The sequence below is a fragment of the Canis lupus genome, chromosome 16, assembly GCF_048164855.1.
Source record: "Canis lupus baileyi chromosome 16, mCanLup2.hap1, whole genome shotgun sequence".
Lineage (NCBI taxonomy): Eukaryota > Metazoa > Chordata > Mammalia > Carnivora > Canidae > Canis > Canis lupus.
This window is the reverse complement of record NC_132853.1, coordinates 25,118,679-25,141,360: the sequence shown is the minus strand read 5'-3', so window position 1 is coordinate 25,141,360 and position 22,682 is coordinate 25,118,679. Positions and strand designations below refer to the sequence as shown.

The window sequence follows — 22,682 nt, the reverse complement described above, 5'->3', positions numbered from 1 at the left end:
CAGAAGTTTTCATGTCAAATGTAGTAAATGTAGAAGAGACCTATTTTGTTTCTAGTTTGAAAGATTCAGGATTTTAAAGATAGGATTTCTCTGTAGAGGTGTATATTCATTGTAAACATAAAACCCCCAGAACATATTTTGGAACCAAGTTCAAGAACTTAAAAATGTGAAATGGAGGGACGCCTGGATGGCTCAACGGTTGAGCATCTGTCTGCCTTTGGCCCAGGGCATTATCCCGGAGTCCCAGGATCGAGACCCACATTGGACTTCATGCATGGAGCCAGCTTCTCCCTCTGCCTGTGTCTCTGTCTCTCTGTGTGTCTCTCATGAATAAATAAATAAAATATTTTTTTAAAATGTGAAATTGAAGTAAAAGTCTTTAACTTACATAATAGAGTATTGAAGTTTATGTAACATATTCAAAACTCCTACAACTGAAATGAAATGTGCCATTATATTGACAGTGATTTTTTTCTAGATGGTAAAATTGTGTGGCATTTTTTTCATTCTTATAAATTCTTTTCCAAATTTTCTAATTTAAAAATTTGTAATTCTGAAATCAGAGGAAACAAATTGTTTAAAGTTGGTTATCTAGGATACAGAATGAGTTTTCTTATAGAGACAGGATGTATTTCTTAGAACTATACTACTGTTTTTCTACTGCCTAATGGGTACACCTGATTTTCACCACAGATGAGTAATGAAACTTTAAGAGAAGCTGAGGAACTTCTTACCCAGATATAGAGATCACAGACGCAAATTGAGTCATATATGGCTGGTGGTTATTGTTATCATTGTTAGATACTGCTGCTAACTAGATTTTTTTGATCTTCTATTTGTATCATGGTAGCCTCTTCTACCATTAACATAATCATGCAAATTGACCCATCAAATGAGGGATGGAGTTACAGAGTCTGGGTACTAGACTTGAGTTCATCCTCATAATGATTGGGGAATAAATTCTTAATTTCTTGTTTAATGGATGTGACTCTAAGAGCATCTTCATGGGCAGCCCCGGTGGCTCAGCGGTTTAGCACCACCTTCAGCCCAGGGCGTAATCCTGGAGACCCTGGATCGAGTCCCACGTCAGGCTCCCTGCATGGAGCCTGCTTCTCCCTCTGCCTGTGTCTCTGTCTCTCTGTCTCTCTGTCTCTCTCTCTCTCTCTCTCATGAATAAATAAATAAAATCTTAAAAAAAAAAAAGAGCTTCTTCATATGTGGATAGCATTTTTAAACTTCAGTAAAGTTTTGCCCTCTTATTTGAATGTTAACTGCTCCTTGTGCTTTTTAATTATATGAACATGTTCACTTAACCTTTTGGCCTACTTAGCAATAAGCAAATCATTTGCCTACAAACTATGAATAATCATGTTGGTCAATTGCATTTTGTTTTAGAATCAATGAGTGGGGCAGCCCTGGTGGCGCAGCGGTTTAGCGCCGCCTGCAGCCCAGGGCGTGATCCTGGAGACCCTGGATCGAGTCCCATGTCAGGCTCTCTACGTGGAGCCTCCTTCTCCCTCTGCCTGTATCTCTGCCTCTCTCTCTCTGTGTGTGTGTCTCTATGAATAAATAAATAAAATCCTTAAAAAAAAATAGAATCAATGAGTGTAGAGCAACTAAGAAATTAAGATTGTTAATAAGCAAGACATTTAAGTGTTGGCCTACCTTCAGAAGAAAACATTTACCTTTTAATTGCATGTATGTTATGTTAAAATACTTCTATGGTACTTGCTTTAATCCAGGAATTTATAATCTGAGATTGCAATGTAATCAGTTACAGAACTTTTTTTTTAAAGATTTATTTTTATTCATTTATGATAGACACCGGCGGGGGGGGGGGGCAGAGACACGGGCAGAGGGAGAAGCAGGCTCCATGCTGGGAGCCCGATGCGGGACTCGATCCTGGGACTCCAGGATTGCACCCTCTGCCAAAGGCAGGCGCGAAACCGCCGAGCCACCCAGGGATCCCCATTTTCAGAACTTTACATATAATATACAACATAGGACCAGAGGAGAACTAGAGTATATTATGCTAAGTGAAATAAGTCAGAGAAAGACAAGCATATGGATTCACTCATATGTAGGATTTAAGAAAGAAAACAGAGGAACATAGAGGAAGGAGAGGAAGACTAAAATAAGATTAAAAAAAAAAAAACAAACAGGGAGGCCAACCATCCAACCATAAAAGACCCTTAACTATAGAAAACAAACTTAAGTGTTGCTGTTGGAGAAGGGGAGTGGAATGATGGGTAACTAGGTGATGGCAATTAAGGAGGGTATGTTAGGTAATGAGCACTGGGTGTTACATGGGACTAACGAATCACTAAGTTCTGCCCCTGAAACTAATAATATACTATATGCTAACTAACCTGAATTTAAATAAAATCTTTTTTTAAAAAAGGACCAAAAGAAATGAATCTTGTTATATTCCAATGTGGATTTTTTTCAGATCTACATTTCAGATGAAATTTGAGAATAGAGAACAAGAATAAATGTATAAGTGAAGCTAGTATATGTGTATTTAATAAAACAAAGTATTGCTAATTTTACTTATTTTAGAGGTAAAGAATGCATACTTTTTTTTTTTTTTTTAAGAATACATACTTTTGGGATCCCTGGGTGGCGCAGCGGTTTGACGCCTGCCTTTGGCCCAGGGCGCTATCCTGGAGACCCGGGATCGAATCCCACATTGGGCTCCCGGTGCATGGAGCCCTCTGCCTGTGTCTCTGCCTCTCTCTCTCTCTCTCTCTCTCTCTCTCTGACTATCATAAATAAATAAAAATTTTTAAAAAAAAGAATACATACTTTTAAAAAAAATGTTTTATTGACAAAATTAAACACAAGGAAAGAGGAGTGCCTGGGTGGCTCAGTCAGTTAAGTATCTGCCTTCAGCTCAGGTCATGATCCCAGGGTTCTGGGATGGAGCCCCATGTCCGGTGCCCTGCTTGGTGGTGAGCCTGCCTGTTCCTATCCCTTTGCCCCTCTCCCTGCTCATGCTCTCTCAAATAAATAAATAAAATCTTGGGGAAAAAAAATAGAATAATGGACCTCCAAGTGTCCATTGCCCAGCTTTAAGAGTTAAACTTTTTGGCCAGTCTTGGTGGTAAATCTGATCTACTCATATCTCCCTTTCCTATACTATTTGGAAACAGATCTAGCAGATAATTATATCTGCAGATATTTTAGTAGCTACCATCCTATTGTAACACTTAAAAAAATAGTAATTCAACTCATTGTTATTAAATATCCAGTCATTGTTCTGATTTTCAGTTTCAGATGTCAAAGGTGTACACTTTTACAGTTTGCTTGTTTGGATAAGGATCCAGATAAGTTGTACACCATGCCTGTTGGTTGATCCCTCTTAAGTCTCTCTTGATCTGTAAGTTTCCTTTCCATCTGTCTTTTTATCTTTGAATTTATATGTTGAAGAAACAGGATCCTTTGTCCTATAGACACTACAGTTTCCTGCAGGTTGATTGCGATATAAAACATTTTCATCATCCCTTCTAGGCGTTACAGCCTTTGTCTTTGTGGGGATTTCATGGGTTTCACTGGTTTCAAGCCAGTTTTTATTTCTAATTTTTTAAGATTTTTTTTTTTTTAATTCATGACACACACACACACACACACATAGAGGTAGAGGGAGAAGCAGGCTCCATGCAGGGAGCCTGATGTGGGACTCGATCCTGGGACTCCAGGATCATGCCCTGGGCCGAAGGCAGGCGCTAAACCACTGAGCCACCCAGGGATCCCCCAGGCCAGTTTTTAAAAACAAGTTCTGGGTTTGGGGTTTGTAAATCATTTAGGTAGTTTGAATTTGGGCTTATTATTCATATGTGTCTTAGGTTGAAGTTTTCCATTTTTTTATAGAAGACTTTTAAGGTTGTGAATGTTTTCTGAATTTTTTATTCCTGGTTTAGGTAGGTAGTTCCGCTCCAGGTCCCTTTGCTTAACAAGATATGCTTCCTAGACTCCTTCCTATTTGGTGTTTGCATTCTGCCCACAACCACCATTTAGAGGTATAACCTATTCTGTTTTTCTTCCTTCTTAGCTGTTCTTGAGTGTGTGCCTTCTTAATTTTTGTCATCTGTGAAGTTTTTGCTCTTGGTTTCAAACTCAGCTCTTTATCCAAAAGTTATTTTCTGATACTTTATTCAGCATTTCCCTTTGTTTGGAAAGGAGCTGGAAGATTTTCATAATGTGTCATGCTATCTGCCCTATTGCCTGGAGGCTTACTCCTTTTCTTCTTCAAAACTCAGCTAAAAAATAAATAAATAAAAATAAAAAATAAAAATAAAAAACAAAACAGCTAAAATTTTTCTTAGAGAAAATATATTTTATTTGTGTGATTAAAACACTGCTATTGTATAATCTGTGAGCATTATTTATTTTTTTGCACTGGCAGATTCTAAACTTTTTTAATATCAGAGGACAATTATTACTGAGTCTGTCTTCCTGTAGTGATAGTATCTCTAATACCTAGTACAGTATCTTACACAAATGTTCCTGACATTTATTATTTTGACAATAGTAAGAATATTCCTAGCTATAGTTTTCTTTCCTTTGTTGTGAAAAATCACAGACAAAACGGCTTCGGTAAGCTAAGAGTTTCATGGACAGAATATGTCAGGGTCCTTGGTAAAAGATCAAATGTTAAAATAGAAAATGCCTATTTTTATCTATAAATTTAAGCAGCTATTATTTAGATTTTGTTCTTGATTTTTCCATTTAGGTACTGGCAGTTTATGTTCTTCATCACTAGCATATTAAGTTTGGATGCAAATTTGTTCTCAGAATTTATTGTATGAGCACTGTTATATACAGAGTACTTTAGAAACAGAACATAAGATTATGCCTAATAAATGTTTCTTTTTAGGGTGCTTACAGTGTGGTTGGGAGAAAATAAGTAACTGCCTATGAGTTGAGGTTTTTTCCCCTAAGTGTCAACTGTTTTAGATGAATTTGGGCACTTTGTTTCTTCTGAGGTTGAGTTCTATCCAAAATAGATCGCTGCCAATTTGGATTATGGATTCAGAAATCACTGAATGTATATCCAATGCTAGGCCCTTGTGCTGGGTATTGGGGATACAGTGTAACAGTGGTCACCTCATAGAGTGTAGAGTGTAATGGAGTGATGTTTTTAACAAGTTGAGTGTGTGCATGCATGTCTTGATACTACTATGGAGGAAAAACACAATGTGTGATGAGAAAGTATAATAGGAAATAATTTAGACTGGGGAGTCAAGGGAAGATCTCTGTGAGGAGGTAACATATTAGTTGAGACCATTAGAAAGAGTTACAGATCAACTAGGCAAAGAATCATGGTACTAGTGCTTCATGTGGCAGCAGTAGCATATGTGTGCAAAAGTCATGAGGTGAAATAGAACTGAAAGAAAGCTAATGTGGCAGGAATGTAAGGGGTGGGGAGAAAGAATGGTAAAATAGGAGTCAGATGACTCCTTTAGAGATTATAAACCACATTAAATATTTTGAATTATGTTTACATTGACACTGCCATTGAAAAGTTTTAAACAAGGAAAGGCATGAAATAATTTAAATTTTTAGAAAATTGTTCCAGCTACTGTTTGGACAACAGTAATTGTTTGGACTACTGTTTGATTAGAAGTGGACAAGAGTGATAATGGAGAAGCCAGTTTACCAAACCTTCGCAGTAATCCAGGTGAAAGATTTGAAATACAAACCTTATCTCATGGGTATACAGTTGATTGAATATCGTCCAGATTTTAAAAAAACATACATATATATAATGGTAGATATACAATTTAAAAACAGAAGTGGGGCCACCCCGGTGGCCCAGCGGTTTAGCGCTGCCTTCAGCCCAGGGTGTGATCCTGGAGACCCAGGATCGAGTCCCACGTTGGGCTTCCCTGCATGATGGAGCCTGCTTCTCTCTCTGCCTTTCTCTCTGTCTCTGTCTCTCTCTGTCATGGATAAATAAATAAAAATCTTTAAAAATTAAAAAAAAAAAAAAAAAAACCAGAAGTGGATTGGAATCCCTGGGTGGCTCAGCAGCTTAGCGCCTGCCTTTGGCCCAGGGGGTGATCTTGGAGTCCTGGGATCAAATTCCGCATCAGGCTCCCTGCATGGAGCCTGCTTCTCCCTCTGCCTGTGTCTCTAGATTGTGGTATGTGACTTTTCATAGTTGCTCTTAGACCATAATTCTTTTAAATTCTTTCTGAACCTTTCCAAGTTTTAGTTGTTGGGAATTAGCCTAGATTATTTTGTATACTAATCTGATGTCAAAACTAAGCTGTTCACTCTTAGCCTGTAGTGATTTTGAAGTGGTCAGGAAAGCAACCGTGCGAATTAAAATTTCCTTGGATTAAGGAAGTCTTTCATCCCCATCTTTATCTCCCAAAGAGTTTTCTGGGTTTGGTGCTGTCTTGCATTGCCCTTGCATTAGTTTTTCCTTTGTTATAAAATTTTTCTCTAATCTATAGAAGCTTTTTCTTCTAACATATCACCAGGAGTTTCATCCTTCTGTGTTTTAAAGATTTTAACTCTTATACATGTATGTTACTAATATTTTACTCAGTTTTGTTGTATTTTAAATTGTTGTTTTTAGGGGTGCCTGGGTGGCTTAGTCAGTTAAGCATCTTCGTATGGCACTGGTCATGACCCTAGGGACCTGGGATCTAGCCCCACGTTGGGCACCTGGAGTCTGCTTCTCCCCTTCCCTCTGCCTACAGCTCCCCCTGCTTGTGCTCTGTGTGTCAAATAAATAAAATCTTTTAAAAATTTAAAAGTTTCTAATATTTTATTTTTACGGGCATTTTAAGGTTTTATGTGATTACTTCTTTATGATTCTTGCCTGTGATACAGTGTTTCAAAAGGTAGTGTTTAGCACATGATTTTTTTTTTTTTTAAGATTTTATTTATTCACAAGAGACACAGGGAGAGAGGCAGAGGCACAGGCAGAGGGAGAAGTAGGCTCCCTGCAGGGAGCCTGATGGAGAACTCAATTCCAGGACCCAGGGATCATGACCTGAGCCAAAGGCAGTTACTCAACTGCCAAGCCACCCAGGTGCCCCTAGTAGGTGATTTTTAACACTAATATGATTTAAGTCTGATATTTATTTTTGCTATATTTTATTGAGAGGCATTTTACTTTGTTTCCTCATCTTTATGTACTTTATGAGCTACTTCAGTGATTTAAAATTTTTAAAATTAAAAATTTTTCTTTCATATGTTGATTTTTTTTTTTTTAACACATGCTGAGATCTGCTTTTGAACTTTTAGATTTCGTTATACTGGTTGATCTGTCTTCATACCTGTACAATATTGTTCTGGGTGCAGGGCAGGGGGTTGTTTGTTTTTTTTATTTTTGAAGTGGAAGAGAGGGGCAGAGGGAAAGAGAATGTTAAGCAGACTCCATGCCCAGTGCAGGGTTGGTGTGGGGCTTGATCTCACAACCCTGAGATCAGGACCTGAGTTGAAATCAAAAGTCAGACCCTTAACTGAGCCACCCAGGCACCCTTATTCTAGTGGTATTTTTTGTCTTTTCATATCCATTGGGAGGTAATTTACCTACTTCTAAAAATAAACTATTTTTCCTTAAGGAACCAATAGCTAAAAGTAGTTGATAAGAGTCCTTTAATAGCCTCATTATTCATTGGGTGCAGAATATGGAACACTGTAATAATGAACTGAAATAAGATTTTTAAAAATCTAATCAGAATTATTACCCAAGGAATCTGGAGCCTCAGTTCCCTTTTCTCCAAGCTCTACTCCATAAGCTGTTTTGAGTCTATGAAGGAATTATTCTTTAAATCTTCTATAAAATGTGAAACATTATCCTTTTCTATATACTCTTACTTCCTGATAGATTACCTTCAAGAGGCTGTCTAGTTAGGTTTAAAAGCATGGATGTAAAGACAGACTGCCTGGGGCCAGCTTTGTGCTTTACCACTTCTTAATTGTGTGGTTTTGAGCAGGTTATTTAACTTTCTATGCCTCAATTTCCTTATCTGTGGAAGAATAGAATGAGTTACTTACGAAAAGCACTTAGAACAGTGCCTGGCATGTATTAGATCTTTGTAAGCATTAAGTGCTGTTTTTATTCTGAATCAATGTCCAGAAATCCTGTTCACAGAATGTGTAAGCTTGCATTTTTTGCATAAACCTAGTAAGGATAATTTGAAACAAATAATTACCCTCTTCCCAGAATTTAAATGTGAACCCATTTTTAGCTAGAAAAATTGAACAGCTAAGTAAAGGGTGTGTGTGTGTTAATAAGGGCATATTCACGATATAATTCTAATTGTAACTAAGGAAGCAACTTCTCTAAATTTTAGTTTCAAGTCCCACTTAGTAGGATATATCAATTTTTAGTCACTGAAGGGATACTGATGAGTTGGAGAACATACAAGGTAGTTTTTATTTGATAGTGAGTACAGGCAAAAAACTTGTACAACTTGTTTTCATTTCTGCTGTCTTAAATTCTAAAGCCTTAAGTTTGCTAATGATGAACAATTTTGGTAAGAAGTGAAAATTTTTTTTGTCCTATACTGTTTTTGGAGTATGTGTATACATTTATTTTGTTAACTACATTTATTTTTCTGCCTCAGATAAAAAATTTATCACATTGTTAAACCCTCAAATAGGGATTAGGTTATAAATTCTCAGCTTTATTTTCCCTGAGTTATTCTCTATTGGTTAATAGTCAAAGTAAGTATGACAGTGATTAATAATAGTGAATTTTACTGTGTACATTCCTAGAAGCTGTTACTATAGCAGAAAACATAATCATCTCCCAAATTAGCAAATCTTACTATTAATACTAATATCCATTTTATGTGAAAATAACATTTCTGCCTCCCTTTCCTGGACATGTGGTGATCCCTTGTCTCTCTTCTCCAGTCAGCAGTTGTTATGGACTTTTCACAGCTGTCGTTATTGATTTGCATTAAAATATCTACCTAATTTGGCCTGGCTTCTGTTGTGGCTAGTGACTTATGCCCAAGAACTTGCTGACTGAATTTGTGGTATATTTTCCGAGCACTTGTTAACTGGCCCATTTGGCAAATGAACTCTAGATCTTGTCCTTTTTCTGAAACCCATGTTTTTATCAACTGAGTTAAGAGTTAAGTGCCTATAAAGTGAATTAATAAAATAAAATTCCAGCCTTCTAAGGCACTATATTTTTATAACATATATAAATTCAAAAGCATTTGATGAAGCTGGGGTTGGAGAAAGAAGGGCAGTAGTATTTGCGTCTTTTTAACTATGTGCATGTATTATTGGTGATAAACATTTAACATTTGTTAAAATGTTATTTTTCTTTTTTTTTTTTATTTTTAAATAATCTCTGCACCCAATGTGAGTTTGAACTCAAAACTCCAAGGTCAAGATTCACATGTTCTACCAACCAAGCCAGCCAGGTGCCCCTAAAATGTTATTCTTTTAAAAAGATTTTACTTATTTGAGAGCACGCGCGAGAGAGCACAAGCAGAGGGAAGAGAAAGAAACAGAAGGCAGATACTTAACTGACTGAGCCACCCATGCACCTCTAAAATGTTGTGGGTTTTTTTGAAAGATTTTATTTATTTATTCATGAGAAACAGAGAGAGAGGTAGAGACACAGGCAGAGGGAGGAGCAGGCTCCATGCAGGGAGCCCAATGTGGGACTCCATCTCCAGGATCATGCCCTGGGCCGAAGGCGGCGCTAAACTGCTGAGCCACCCGGGCTGCCCTAAAATGTTATGATTATTTTTTAAAGATTTTATTTATTAATGAGAGACAGAGAGAGAGAGAGAGAGAGAGAACACGGCAGAGACATAGGCAGAGGGAGAAGTAGGCTCCACACAGGGAGCCCGACGGGGGACTCCATCCCGGGTCTCTAGTATCAGGCCCTGCGCCTCTACCCAGGGTGCCCTAAAATGTTTTTTTTTTTTAATTTTTTATTTATTTATTTATTTTTTATTTATGATAGTCACACAGAGAGAGAGAGAGAGAGAGAGAGAGGCAGAGACACAGACAGAGGGAGAAGCAGGCTCCATGCACCGGGAGCCCGACGTGGGATTCGATCCCGGGTCTCCAGGATCGCGCCATGGGCCAAAGGCAGGCGCTAAACCGCTGCGCCACCCAGGGATCCCTAAAATGTTATTTTTAAAAGAAGTTCTAGGAGCTCCTGGGTGGTTCAGTCAGTTGAGTGCCTGACTCTTGCTTTCAGATCAGGTCATGATCTCAGGGTCATGAGATCAAGCACTACATGGGGCTTCTCATTCAATGCAGAGTCCATTAAGATTCTCTCCCTCTTCCTCTGTCCCACCTCCCTCCCCATGCACCCATGTGCACTCTCTCTCAAATAAATCTTTAAAAAAAAAAGTTCTAGGGGATCCCTGGGTGGCTCAGCGGTTTAGCGCCTGCCTTTGGCCCAGGGTGCCATCCTGGGGTCCCGGGATCGAGTCTCACATCAGGCTCCCTGCATGGAGCCTGCTTCTCCCTCTGCCTGTGTCTCTGCCTCTCTCTCTCTCTCTCTCTCTCTGTCTATCATAAATAAATAAATAAATAAATAAATCTATCTTTTTTTTATAAGTTCTAAAAAGTCAGGCAAAATGAATAAATTATTGTGACAGGATTAGAAATCCTGCCATCTTGGGTGTGGGGTGCCTGAGTGGCTCAGTCAGGCATCTGCCATCTCAAATCATGATCTTCGGACCTGGCATTGAGCCCTGCATTGGACTCCCTGCTCTGCTCAGTGAGGAGTCTACTTTTCCCTATTTCCCTCTCTGTTCTCTCTCTCTCTTAAATAAATAAAATTTAAAAATCCTGCCATCTTGGATTACTTTATTTTTGTTTTTATTTATTTATTTTTTAATCCTTGATTGCTTTATTTTTTAAGGGTTTTATTTATTTGAGAGAGCAAGAGTGAGCACAAATGGGAGGGGTGGGGAAGAGGGAGAGGGAGAAGCAAAATCCCCACTGAGCAGGGAAGCCCGACCTGGGGCTTGATTCCAGGACTCTGGAATCATGACCTGAGCCACCCTGGCGCCCCTTGGGTTACTCTAGATGCCTTTTAGTCTGCTTGAAATGCCATGCCCAGAATTTAACTGAGATTCTTGTGGTATGAGGAGCCCTTTAGTGGGGCACATTAACCCTATCCAGTTTTGTTCAAGGAAAAAAGTTAATTTTAAAAGTTTCTTGAATATACCTTCTTATGTTTATTTAACATAATTATATAACACCTTGTATTTAATATGTACCAGATATTATTTTGTAAATATCAGTGTTTCATTTTACATACAAGTATTAAAATGTTTTATATGAATTTTAGAAATTTCTAAATTTAGGGGTGCCCGGGTGGCTTGGTAGGTTGAACATTTGACTTTTGATTTTGGCCTAGGTCATGATCTCAGGGTTGTAAGATTGAGCCCCGTGTCAGGTTCCACACTGGGTGTGAAGCTTGTTTAGGATTGTCTCTCTCCTTTTCCCTCTGCACCCCCCACCCAGATTTGTTAATTTAGTCTTATATTTCTCCTAGCAGAAGTATCTTTCCTGATCCTGCTATGTGATCGTACCAACTTTGAGTAGTATCCATTAAATTCATCAAATATTAAGTCCATCAAATTATATTCATAAGTATAACTAAAGTAGAAATTAAAATTAACATTTTAAAATTACCTTTTTCATTTTCATTTCAGCTTTACCAACAGGGACGCTTATGTCAATTGGGCAGTGAATTTTGTGAATTGGAAGTTTTTGCTAAAGTATTGAGAGCTTTGGATAAAAGGTAAAATCACGTTTTAAAAATTATGGTAAACTGTATATTTAAAATGCTAAATTTTACCATTGTAGCTTCTTAAGTATACTTCATTGGCTTTATGTGTATTCCCATTGTTCTGAATCCATCAATACCACCTTGCTTTTCGTGTTCAGAGGAAGAGAATGAGTTCGATCTTCTCCATGTAGCTGTTATCATGTAGTAAGAGCCACATACAGGTATGGGTGACACAGCTTTTGATTATGTTTGCTATTCACTTGAGCATTCTTCCCAAAATTTGTTTTAAAGCCATTTCTTTTCCCTAACCCTAGAAAAATAAGTTTTCACAAATTACTGCTAATTTCTTATATGAATATTGCCAAGTTGCTCCATGTGTTCAACAAATTAAGTATATACTTGTTGAATGGTATTACAGCAGTGATTAAGATCTACAACATCTCTTCCCATGGATTTTGTATTTTAGAGAGGAATGATAAAATAATAAGTAAATAATATAATTTAATTGTTCAGGGGTAACTTTGGAATGTGGCCTTTGTACTATAGAGAAACTTTTAGTTGGATAATTAAAATCTAAAAAAAAAAAAACATAACCGAGAACTTTACTTTGGTAAAAAAAAAAAAAAAAAAAACCTACAGAAAACGTTTTAAAAACATTCTTTAAGAAAAGGTTGGCTTTTGAGATATGGATTTCTCTATATAATTCTAAACATGGCCATTGTAAAGATTTAGTGGAATACCTCTCTTTCATCTCTCAGGTTATCTTTCACCAAGTCCAAATCCCTTGGTAAGTGTTTAATATATTTGTGAAACTAAAAGCATGTAGTTTGAGTTTTCCCCCCTTTATCCAAAGCAGTGATTCCATTATTTACAATTTTGTTATTTAGAATTTTCCATTGAGATATAATTCACATACCACCACACTCACCGTTTTAAATTGTACAATTCAGTGGCTTTTAGTGTATTCACAAGATTTTGCAACCATCACCACTGTCTAATTCTAGAATATTTCTATTACTCCAAAAAGAAACCCTGTACCCATTAACAATCACTTCCTATTTCCTCTTACCCAGGCCTACCATTAATCAACATTCTGTCTCTGAATTTACCTATTCTAAACACTTCATATAAAGAGAATCATATGATATATGGTCTTTTGTGACTGGCTTCTTTTACTTTTATAATGTTTTGAAGATTTATTCATGTCATTGCTTATATCAGTATTTCTTTCCTTTTTATGGCTGAGTAATTTTCCATTGTGTGAATATACTGTGTTTTGTTTAATCATTTATTGATGAACATTTTAGCTATTTGGCTATTCTGATAATGCTGCTATGAACATTTATGGACAAGATTTTGTTTGGACATATGTTTTCAATTCTCTTATATATGTAACTAGGGTATATACATATGATCACCCTATGTTCAACTTTTTTATGAACCTCAAAACTATTTTCCATAGTGGCTGTACTATTTTACATTCCTTCCATCAGTGTATGAGAGTTCCAGTGTTTACATATTTTTGGCATCACCTTTTTAAAATAGTAATCACATCCTACTGGATATGAAGTGGTATCTTGTTGTGATTTTGGTTTGCATATCCCAAATGATTGATGATGTTGATCATCTTTTCTTGTACTTATTGGTCATCTGTATATTTTCTTTGGAAAAAAAATCTCTATTTAAATCCATTGCCCATTTTTAAATTGGGTTATTGTTGAATTATAAGATGGCTTGGTTTTTAAGTTAGTTTTACGGGATGCCTGGGTGGCTCAGCGGTTGGGCATCTGCCTTTAGCTCAGGGCGTGATCCTGCAGCCCCGGGATCGAGTTCCGCATCGGGCTCTCTGCATGGAATCTGCTTCTCTCTCTCTGCCTCTGTCTCTCTGTGTCTCTCATGAATAAATAAGTAAAATATTTTTAATAAATAAAAGTTAGTTTCACTCTTTACTGTTATTTTTTTAAGATTTTATTTATTTATTCGTGAGAATACACAGAGAGGAGAGAGAGGCAGAGACACAGGCAGAGGGAGAAGCAGGATCCATGCAGGGAGCCCGACGTGGGAATCGATCCCAGTCTCCAGGATCACGCCCTGGGCTGAAGGCAGCGCTAAACTGCTGAGCCACCTAGGTTGCCCTCTTTACTGTTATTAATTTTCACATACAGGATCACTTAGTGATCTACTGAATAAACATGAGGCTAAATTGTGGATTATTGTGGCCTCATAATTTATAAGGCAAGAACGTTTTTTATCTTGTTCCATCTTGGAAAACAATAGTACTGTTATTTTTAAAAAGAAAGCTAGCACTTTTTAAAAATATAAAATATATTACTTTTATAAAATAACCTTTTCTTCTCTTGCAGACATTTGCTTCATCATTGTTTCCAGGCTTTGATGGATCATGGTGTGAAAGTTGCTTCAGTCTTGGCCTATTCATTCAGTAGGCGGTGCTCTTACATAGCAGAATCAGATGCTGCAGTAAAAGAAAAAGCCATTCAGGTTGGCTTTGTCTTAGGTAAGTAATAGTAAAATAGAGGAGTGTTTTGTTCTATGACATGACTCGTTAAACCTATTAACAATAAAGGATTCCACTGGGACATTCCCAAAGTCTACATAAGGAGGTTATGAGAAAAACATCAGAAAAATTAGATATGATTTATTGAGTGTTAACTTTGGGTCACACACTACTGTAGGAATTTAAATGATATCTTTGGGTTGGAGGGTGCAGAGGGAGAAAGAGAATCTTAAGCTTCAGTCTCACAGGGGCTCAATTTTACAACCCTGGGATCATGACCTGAGCTGAAATTAAGATTAGGACACTTAACTGATTGAGCCACCCAGGTGCCCCAAATGTTATCTTTCTAAATCCTCATAACATTTCAGTATTGTGATGGTATTAATAGATTTTACAAGTGAGGAAGCATTCAGAAAAATTAAATAACTTGCTCTAGTCACATAGCTGGTAGTGGACTAAAAGTTTAGAATCCTGCATCTATGGATCCATACCATATACTTTGCTACATGTCATGCTGCCAACAGCCTCTTTCACCAGCTTACCATATGCTGTGACTGAGACTTAATCCTTTTGGGGCTTCAGTGTTTCAGTCTCTAAAATAAGCATTATCTTGTATTTCCTCATGGAGATGTTAGGAGAATACGGAAAACATACTTTGGAAAGGAATCTGAGAAGTTCTTGTATGCCATATGTAGAGAAATGTTTAAGGTTTGCATAACATTTTATATGATTTTTACAAATCTACATAGATTAGTTATGTTTCAGGCAACTACTTATTAAAGATGTTGCCACCCTTTTAGCTTTCTTTTTAAAAATTTTTTTTGAGGGCAGCCCCAGTGGCTCAGTGGTTTAGCGCCACCTTCAGCCCAGGGTGTGATCCTGGAGACCCGGGATCCAGTCTCATGTCAGGCTCCCTGCATGGAGCCTGCTTCTCCCTCTGCCTGTGTCTCTGTCTCTGTCTCTCTCTCCCTCCCTCTGTGTGTCTCTCCTGAATAAATAAGTAAAATGTTTTAAAAAAAAAAATTTTTTTTAATGATTGTAGATTCCCAGGCAATATCAAAACCAGGAATTGACACTGGTTTAATACTGCTAACTTGACTATAGACCTTATTTAATTTTCAAGTTTTTACATGTACTCCTGTGTATGTGTGTCTGTTTCTGTGCAGTTGATTCCATGTAAAGATTCATATAACTGTCATTACCATCAGGTAATGGACTATTCCATCAGCACAGACTTTTGTTTTTAACTTCTCACATGCATATGCATCTTTTAGCTCTCTTACACATGCACATACACTTTCTTTGCCAACAAATTTTCATGATTTTTTCCTTCAGTCTTAGAATAATTATTTGTAGTCGTCATGGACAGTTTGCTGGAGAAACTTCAGAACCTTTTTTTTCTGGAAAACAAAAACAGAAACACTCAGCATTTATCCTTTGGTAATCCCATGGAATGTAAACTGCAACCAAGAATTGTGACCAAAGAATGTCTTTAACCAGAGTGTGTGATCTTGATGAATGTTAAGGTTGACATTCCCTCTAGTCCTAGGTGGTCATGTAAAAGTCTGTGGTAGAACAACTTTAGAATCAACAAAAGTGAAAGGCAGGAAGGTTAGTGTTCATTAAGGTCCTCTGTCATCTCCACAAACATTTATACCAGTATCTGGCCATTGTAATGAGCCAGATTAAAGAAATATCTTGGAGATAGAACCAAGTTCTAATGAACTCATAGTTACTTTATTGGTCTGGATTCTAAAATTACCAAAACGATGAAAAAAACTTCATATCGAAGTATACAGTGATGAAGATAATTTTTTAAATGGCAGCTTTATTGAGATGTTCTTTGAAATTGATTATGGAGAGATTGAAAAGCCATGTTTACCCTATAAGTTGAAAATATTAGGATCCTTTGAATTTATGGCTAATTAACTGGAAAATGTCAGTTCTTAGGCTATGGAGTAATTTTAGAGAGTTAAAACTCTTGACTCTTTATTCAAGGTCTCAACTTTAATCTAATTCTCCTAGTTTAAAAGTTTTTGTTTTGTTTTATTTTCTGTTTCACAGTATCTTTGTTTTGGGCCAACACAGGACTTTAATATTATGGGTGTTTTCATTTTAGATGATACTCATTTTAAGCATGTCACTCTACCTTTCGAGTGATTTGTTAAGTTATTTAAAGTTATTGGTTTCCTTGTCCTTTAGGTGGCTTTCTTTCAGATGCAGGCTGGTACAGTGATGCTGAGAAAGTTTTTCTGTCCTGTCTTCAGTTGTGTACTCTACATGATGAGATGCTTCATTGGTTTCGTGCAGTAGAATGTTGCGTGAGGTGAGTTGGAACAGGTCCTTAGTGGCTTTATTATAGTTTTAGCTTTTATAAGCATACTCCAATATTTTTATAAACCTCTGAGGTGATATTTTTATTCACAGTTTCATTAGTTTGGCCTCCTTTCTTTCATCACCAAAATATAGTTAACTTATTGTGGTCATCTAAGCTTAATATTTTTTGCTTTGTCATAGAGCTTGTGTGTTCTGTTCATTGAACAAATATTTATCGAATACCTCTGTGTACTCACAACTGTGCTAGGTATTAGATGCTGATAAAATATATGTTTTTCTCAGATGTTATTTTTTTACTCTTGCTGTTTAGATTTCCAGAATTGTATATAGAGGATTAATATTTTACTTATAAGTAACTGTTTTCTTTAAAAATACATTATTTAACATGTACTTAAAGGAAGGCAAGCAAGGCTAGAAGTAACTTTGTTTTTACTGTCTTTATTTTTTCTATGCATTTAACATTTAGTTACAGCTATTTTCTTATACATGTTCTCTCTGCAAAATTGATTTGACATTTCTTAAAAAAATTTTTTTATGAAACCAGCGAGAAATCAAAATAAAGTAAAAAAACCAAACCAAAAAACACGCAGAAATTTCTTGTCGTAAGTTAAGTTTGGTCAATTTACTGAATTTATGTTCTATTTTTATTGAATAAAGGGTCATATTTCCTTGATATCTTAGAAATGAGTTAATTAAATTGGAACCTTCAAAGCTAGAAGATAGATCCTACTTTATAATACTATTGTTGATCTAAAATTGAATAAAGCACTCTTTTTTTTTTTTCTTTTTTTTCTGCTGGGGTTCAGTCTTCTGAGGTTGTCATTACCTTGTTTTATACAGGGATTATCTGTGTTAGACAGACTTTCAAATTCTGAAATTATTTTGTAGTATGCTACCTTAATTATAAATAATAATAAATTATATATATATAATATTTTATATATATAATATTTTATAATTACTATATATAATTTATAAGCCCTAGTAGGACCAGGGCTCCCTCTCTCCTTCCTGTGTTGTCATCTTTATCATGTAGCTCCTATCATTGTGTCTACACAGGTTATAGGCAGGGAGAAGGGCAAAAAGCTCATGCCAGCTGAGTCTGCTTTTTCTTTTTCTTTTTCTTTTTATTTTTATTTTTATTTTTATTTTTATTTTCTTCTTTTCTTCTTTTCTTTCTTGTCAGAAAAAAATAGCTTTCCCAGAAGTCTAGCCCTGTTTCTTTGCTTAACTCTCTTCAAAATTGAGACACATTCCGCATATCCTTCAGCCTGTATAAGGTGATCGGGGGAGCAAAGCATTTTTTATTGTGTTTTTTAATTCCTTCCTTGAATGAACTTATGGGTCTACATTAAGGAAAGGAGGGGAGGGAAAAATTGGATAGGTAATGTCAACACAGTATCTTTCTTGGCTGTTTTTTGAAACAGGCATATATGAAATTGAAAAAAATACCTGAACTAAGAATACCTGAACTAAGAACTATTTATAATACAAGGTTACTGCTTATGTACATAGACCTTTTGTTCTTTTTTTTTTTTTTTTTTTTTTAAGATTTTGTTTATTTATTCATGAGACACAGAGAGAGAGAGAGAGAGGCAGAGACACAGGCAGAGGGAGAAGCAGGCTCCATGCAGAGACTCCGATGCGGAACTCGATCCCGAGCCTTCAGGATCGCTCCCTGGGCTGAAGGCAGGCACTGAACTGCTGAGCCACCCAGGGATCCCCAGACCTTTTGTTCTTAAGAATTTTAAGTTTCAAAATAAAATGTGCTTCTATGCAGCTATTATACTTGCCAACGTCCTGGCCATTACAGGTGTATTTAATGTAATTTATATATAATATATAGTTTAGTCATCCCCTTAGTATTTAAAAAAAAGATTAAATTTTTTACTTAGCTTTTTTTAAAGCAAAAAAATTGGGGGGAATTAATTGATCATATGTTTAATTGAATTGAAAAAGAAGTGTATTGCAGAACAGATACTAAAGAAATTCTTTGCCTAATAACACAAGCTTTTGAACTTAATGTGAGAGTATGGGTTTTGTTTTTGCCTTTTGTTTTTTAATGGGAGTTCTCTGCCCTTTTTTTTAAAAAAATTAATTTATTTCTTTTAGTACTTTACACTCAAAGTAGAGCTCAAACTCACAACCCCAACATCAAGAGTCACATATTCCACTGATGGAGTCAGGCAGGTCCCCCAAGAGTGTGTTTTTTTTTTTTTTTAATTATTTATTTATTTATTCATTCATTCATTCATTCATTCATTCATGAGAGACACAGAGAAAGAGAGAGAGAGAGAGAGAGAGGTAGAGACACAGGCAGAGGGAGAAGCAGGCTCCATGCAGGAAGCCAGACGTGGGACTCGATCCCGGGTCTCCAGGATCACGCCCTGGGCTGACAGCGGCGCTAAACCGCTGAGCCACCCGGGCTGCCCAAGAGTTTGTTTTTTAATGTAATATCATAAAGGTGGTTTCTAATCTGGGCTGGCATGGAAGCAGTATAGAGCAAATGTCAGAGAATCTTCTTGTTAAATCTGCTATCACTTCTCAGTCCTTTTGCAATCCTTGAAGACTCTGCCTGTTTTCCTATACTCATTATCTATATAATAGCTTCATTTTTTCTGCCTTTGTGTCTATTGCCAAACAAATTTTTAAATACAGAAAATTATGAAAAGAATAAATATTATCTATAATCCTGTTGCCTAGAAATAACCACAATTACTCTATTAGTGTATTTTTTTAATTTTAAGTGTGAAAGGAACTTCTGAACTGATGGAGGAAAGACTTAAATTTAGATTAAAAAGAACTCTGAGTCCTACACAATTGGATTTCCTAAAATCAAAGAATACATAGAAATTGGAAGCTAGAAGACAGTAGAAGTATCTCCTTTATTATTATTATTTTTAAGATTTTATTTATTCATAGAGACACACAGAGAGAGAGGGGGGCAAGGCACAGGCAGAGGGAGAAGCAGGCTCCATGCAGGGAGCCTGACGTGGGCCTGGATCCAGGGTCCCCAGGATCACACCCCAGGCTGCAGGCGGCACTAAACCGCTGCGCCACCGGGGCTGCCCAAGTATCTCCTTTATTGAGAGAAAATGGTATACTTTGCCAACTTTTAGGGTAAAATAAAGAATTTTCACATACATAGGGATGCAATATACTTCCATGTACTTGAGCTGAAGAAAATACTCAAGAAATTTCCCTAACCAAATAAAAAGTTCAGTAATAACAATTCTCAAGATAGGAGAAGATATAGAAATGGTGGTAAGCAGTGAATTTTGTAATACATAGTTACATGTAAATGGGGTAGAAAGAAAATGAAGACCAAATTGGGAATCTTTTTTTGTATACATTTTTTATTGGAGTTCGCTTTGCCAACATATAGCATAGCACTCAGTGCCCATCAGCCAGTCATTCCAATGCCCCGCCCACCTCCCTTTCCACCACCCCTTGTTCGTTTCCCAGAGTTAGGTATCTCTCATGTTCTGTCACCCTCACTGATATTTCCCACTCATTTTCTCTTGTTTCCCCTTTAATCCCTTTCACTATTTTTTATAGACGCCAAATGAATGAGACCATATAATGTTTGTCCTTCTCCGATTGACTTATTTCACTCAGCATAATACCCTCCAGTTCCATCCACGTTGAAGCAAATGGTGGGTATTTGTCGTTTCTAATGGCTGAGTAATACTCCATTGTATATATACATACCACATCTTCTTTATCCATTCATCTTTCGATGGACACCAAGGCTTCTTCCACAGTTTGGCTGTTGTGGACATTGCTGCTATAAACATTGGAGTGCAGGTGTTCTGCCATTTCACTGCATCTGTATCTTTGGGGTAAATGCCCAGCAGTGCAATTGCTGGGTCGTAGCTCTATTTTTAACTCTTTGAGAAGCCTCCACACACTTTTCCAGAGTGGCTGTACCAGTTCACATTCCCACCAACAGTCCAAGAGGGTTCCCCTTTCTCCACATCCTCTCCAACGTTTGTTGTTTCCTGTCTTACTAATTTTCACCATTCTCACTGGTATGAGGTGGTATCTCATTGTGGTTTTGATTTGTATTTCCCTGATGGCAAGTGATGTGGAGCATTTTCTCATGTGCTTGTTGGCCATGTCTATGTCTTCCTCTGTGAAATTTCTGTTCATGTGTTTTGCCCATTTCATGATTGGATTGTTTGTTTCTTTGCTTATTGAGTTTAATAAGTTATTTATAGATCTTGGATACTAGCCCTTTATCTGATAGGTCATTTGGAAATATCTTCTCCCATTCTGTAGGTTGTCTTTTAGTTTTATTGACTATTTCTTTTGCTGTGCAGAAGTTTTTTATCTGATTAAGTCCCAATAATCCGTTTTTGCTTTTGTTTCCCTTGCCTTCGTAGATGTATCTTGCAAGAAGTTGCTGTGGCCAAGTTCAAAAAGGGTGTTGCCTGTATTCTCCTCTAGGGTTTTGATGGATTCTTGTCTCACATTTAGATCTTTCATCCATTTTGAGTTTATCTTTGTGTATGGTGAAAGAGAGTGGTCTAGTTTCATTCTTCTGCACGTGGATGTCCAATTTCCCAACACCAGTTATTGAAGAGACTGTCCATTTTCCGGTGGATAGTCTTTCCTGCTTTGTCAAAGATGAGTTGACCATAGAATTGAGGGCCCATTTCTGGGTTCTCTCTTCTGTTCCATTGATCTATGTGTCTGTTTTTTTGCCAGTACCACACTGTCTTGATGATCACAACTTTGTAGTACAACCTGAAATCTGGCATTGTGATGCCCCTGGCTCTGGTTTTCTTTTTCAATATTCCTCTGGCTATTCAGGGTCTTTTGTGATTCCACACAAATCTTAAGATGATTTGTTCCAATTCTGTGAAGAAAGTCCCTGGTATTTTGATAGGGATTGCATTAAATGTGTAAATTGCCCTGGGTAGCATTGACATTTTCACAATATTAATTCTTACAATCCATGAGCATGGAATATTTTTCCATCTCTTTGTGTCTTCCTCAATTTCTTTCAGAAGTGTTCTGTAGTTTTTGGGGTATAGATCCTTTACCTCTTTGGTTAGGTTTATTCCTAGGTATCTTATGCTTTTGGGTGCAATTGTAAATGGGATTGATTCCTTAATTTCTCTTTCTTCAGTCTCATTGTTAGTATATAGAAATGCCACTGATTTCTGGGCATTGATTTTGTATGCTGCCACACTGCCAAATTGCTGTATGCGCTCTAGCAATCTTGGGGTGGAGTCTTTTGGGGTTTCTGTGTACAGTATCATGTCATCTGCGAAGAAGGAGAGTTTGACTTCTTCTTTGCCAATTTGAATGCCTTTTATTTCTTTTTGTTGCCTGATTGCTGCAGCTAGGACTTCTAGTACTATGTTGAATAGCAGTGGTGAGAGTGGACATCCCTGTTGTGTTGCTGATCTTAGGGGAAGGGCTCCCAGTGTTTTCCCATTGAGAATGATATTTGCTGTGGGCTTTTCGTAGATGGCTTTTAAGATGCTGTGGAATATTCCCTCTATCTCTACACTCTGAAGAGTTTTGATCAGGAATGGATGCTGTATTTTGTCAAATGCTTTCTCTGCATCTATTGAGAGGATCATATGGTTCTTGTTTTTTCTCTTGTTGATATGATCTATCACGTTGATTGCTTTACAAGTGTTGAACCAGCCTTGCATCCCGGGGATAAATCCCACTTGGTCAGGGTGAATAATCTTAATGCACTGTTGGATCCTTTTGGCTAGTATCTTGTTGAGAATTTTTGCATCCATGTTCATCAGGGATATTGGTCTATAATTCTCCTTTTTGCTGGGGTCTTTGGTTTTGGAATTAGGGTGATGCTGGCCTCATAGAATGAATTTGGAAGTATTCCATCCCTTTCTATCTTTCAGAACAGCTTTAGTAGAATAGGTATTGTTTCTTCTTTAAATGTTTGATAGAATTCCCCCTGGGAAGCCATCTGGCCCTGGACTTTTGTGTGTTGGGAGGTTTTTAATGACTGCTTCAATTTCCTCTCTGGTTATTGGCCTGTTTAGGTTTTCTATTTCTTCCTGTTCCAGTTTTGGTAGTTTGTGGTTTTCCAGAAATGTGTCCATTTCT

At 37.0% G+C, this 22,682-nt stretch overlaps 1 protein-coding gene across 1 annotated transcript in view; it reads left to right on the top strand.

The window, feature by feature from the left end:
- Positions 1-22,682, top strand: part of APPBP2 (amyloid beta precursor protein binding protein 2) — a 70,191-nt gene that overhangs the window by 14,657 nt on the left and 32,852 nt on the right. Inside the window, exons 2-4 of the mRNA XM_072779635.1 lie at positions 11,664-11,752; positions 14,104-14,255; positions 16,458-16,581. Coding sequence (XP_072635736.1) covers positions 11,664-11,752; positions 14,104-14,255; positions 16,458-16,581 — 365 coding nt within the window. The remainder of the gene's footprint in view (positions 1-11,663; positions 11,753-14,103; positions 14,256-16,457; positions 16,582-22,682) is intronic.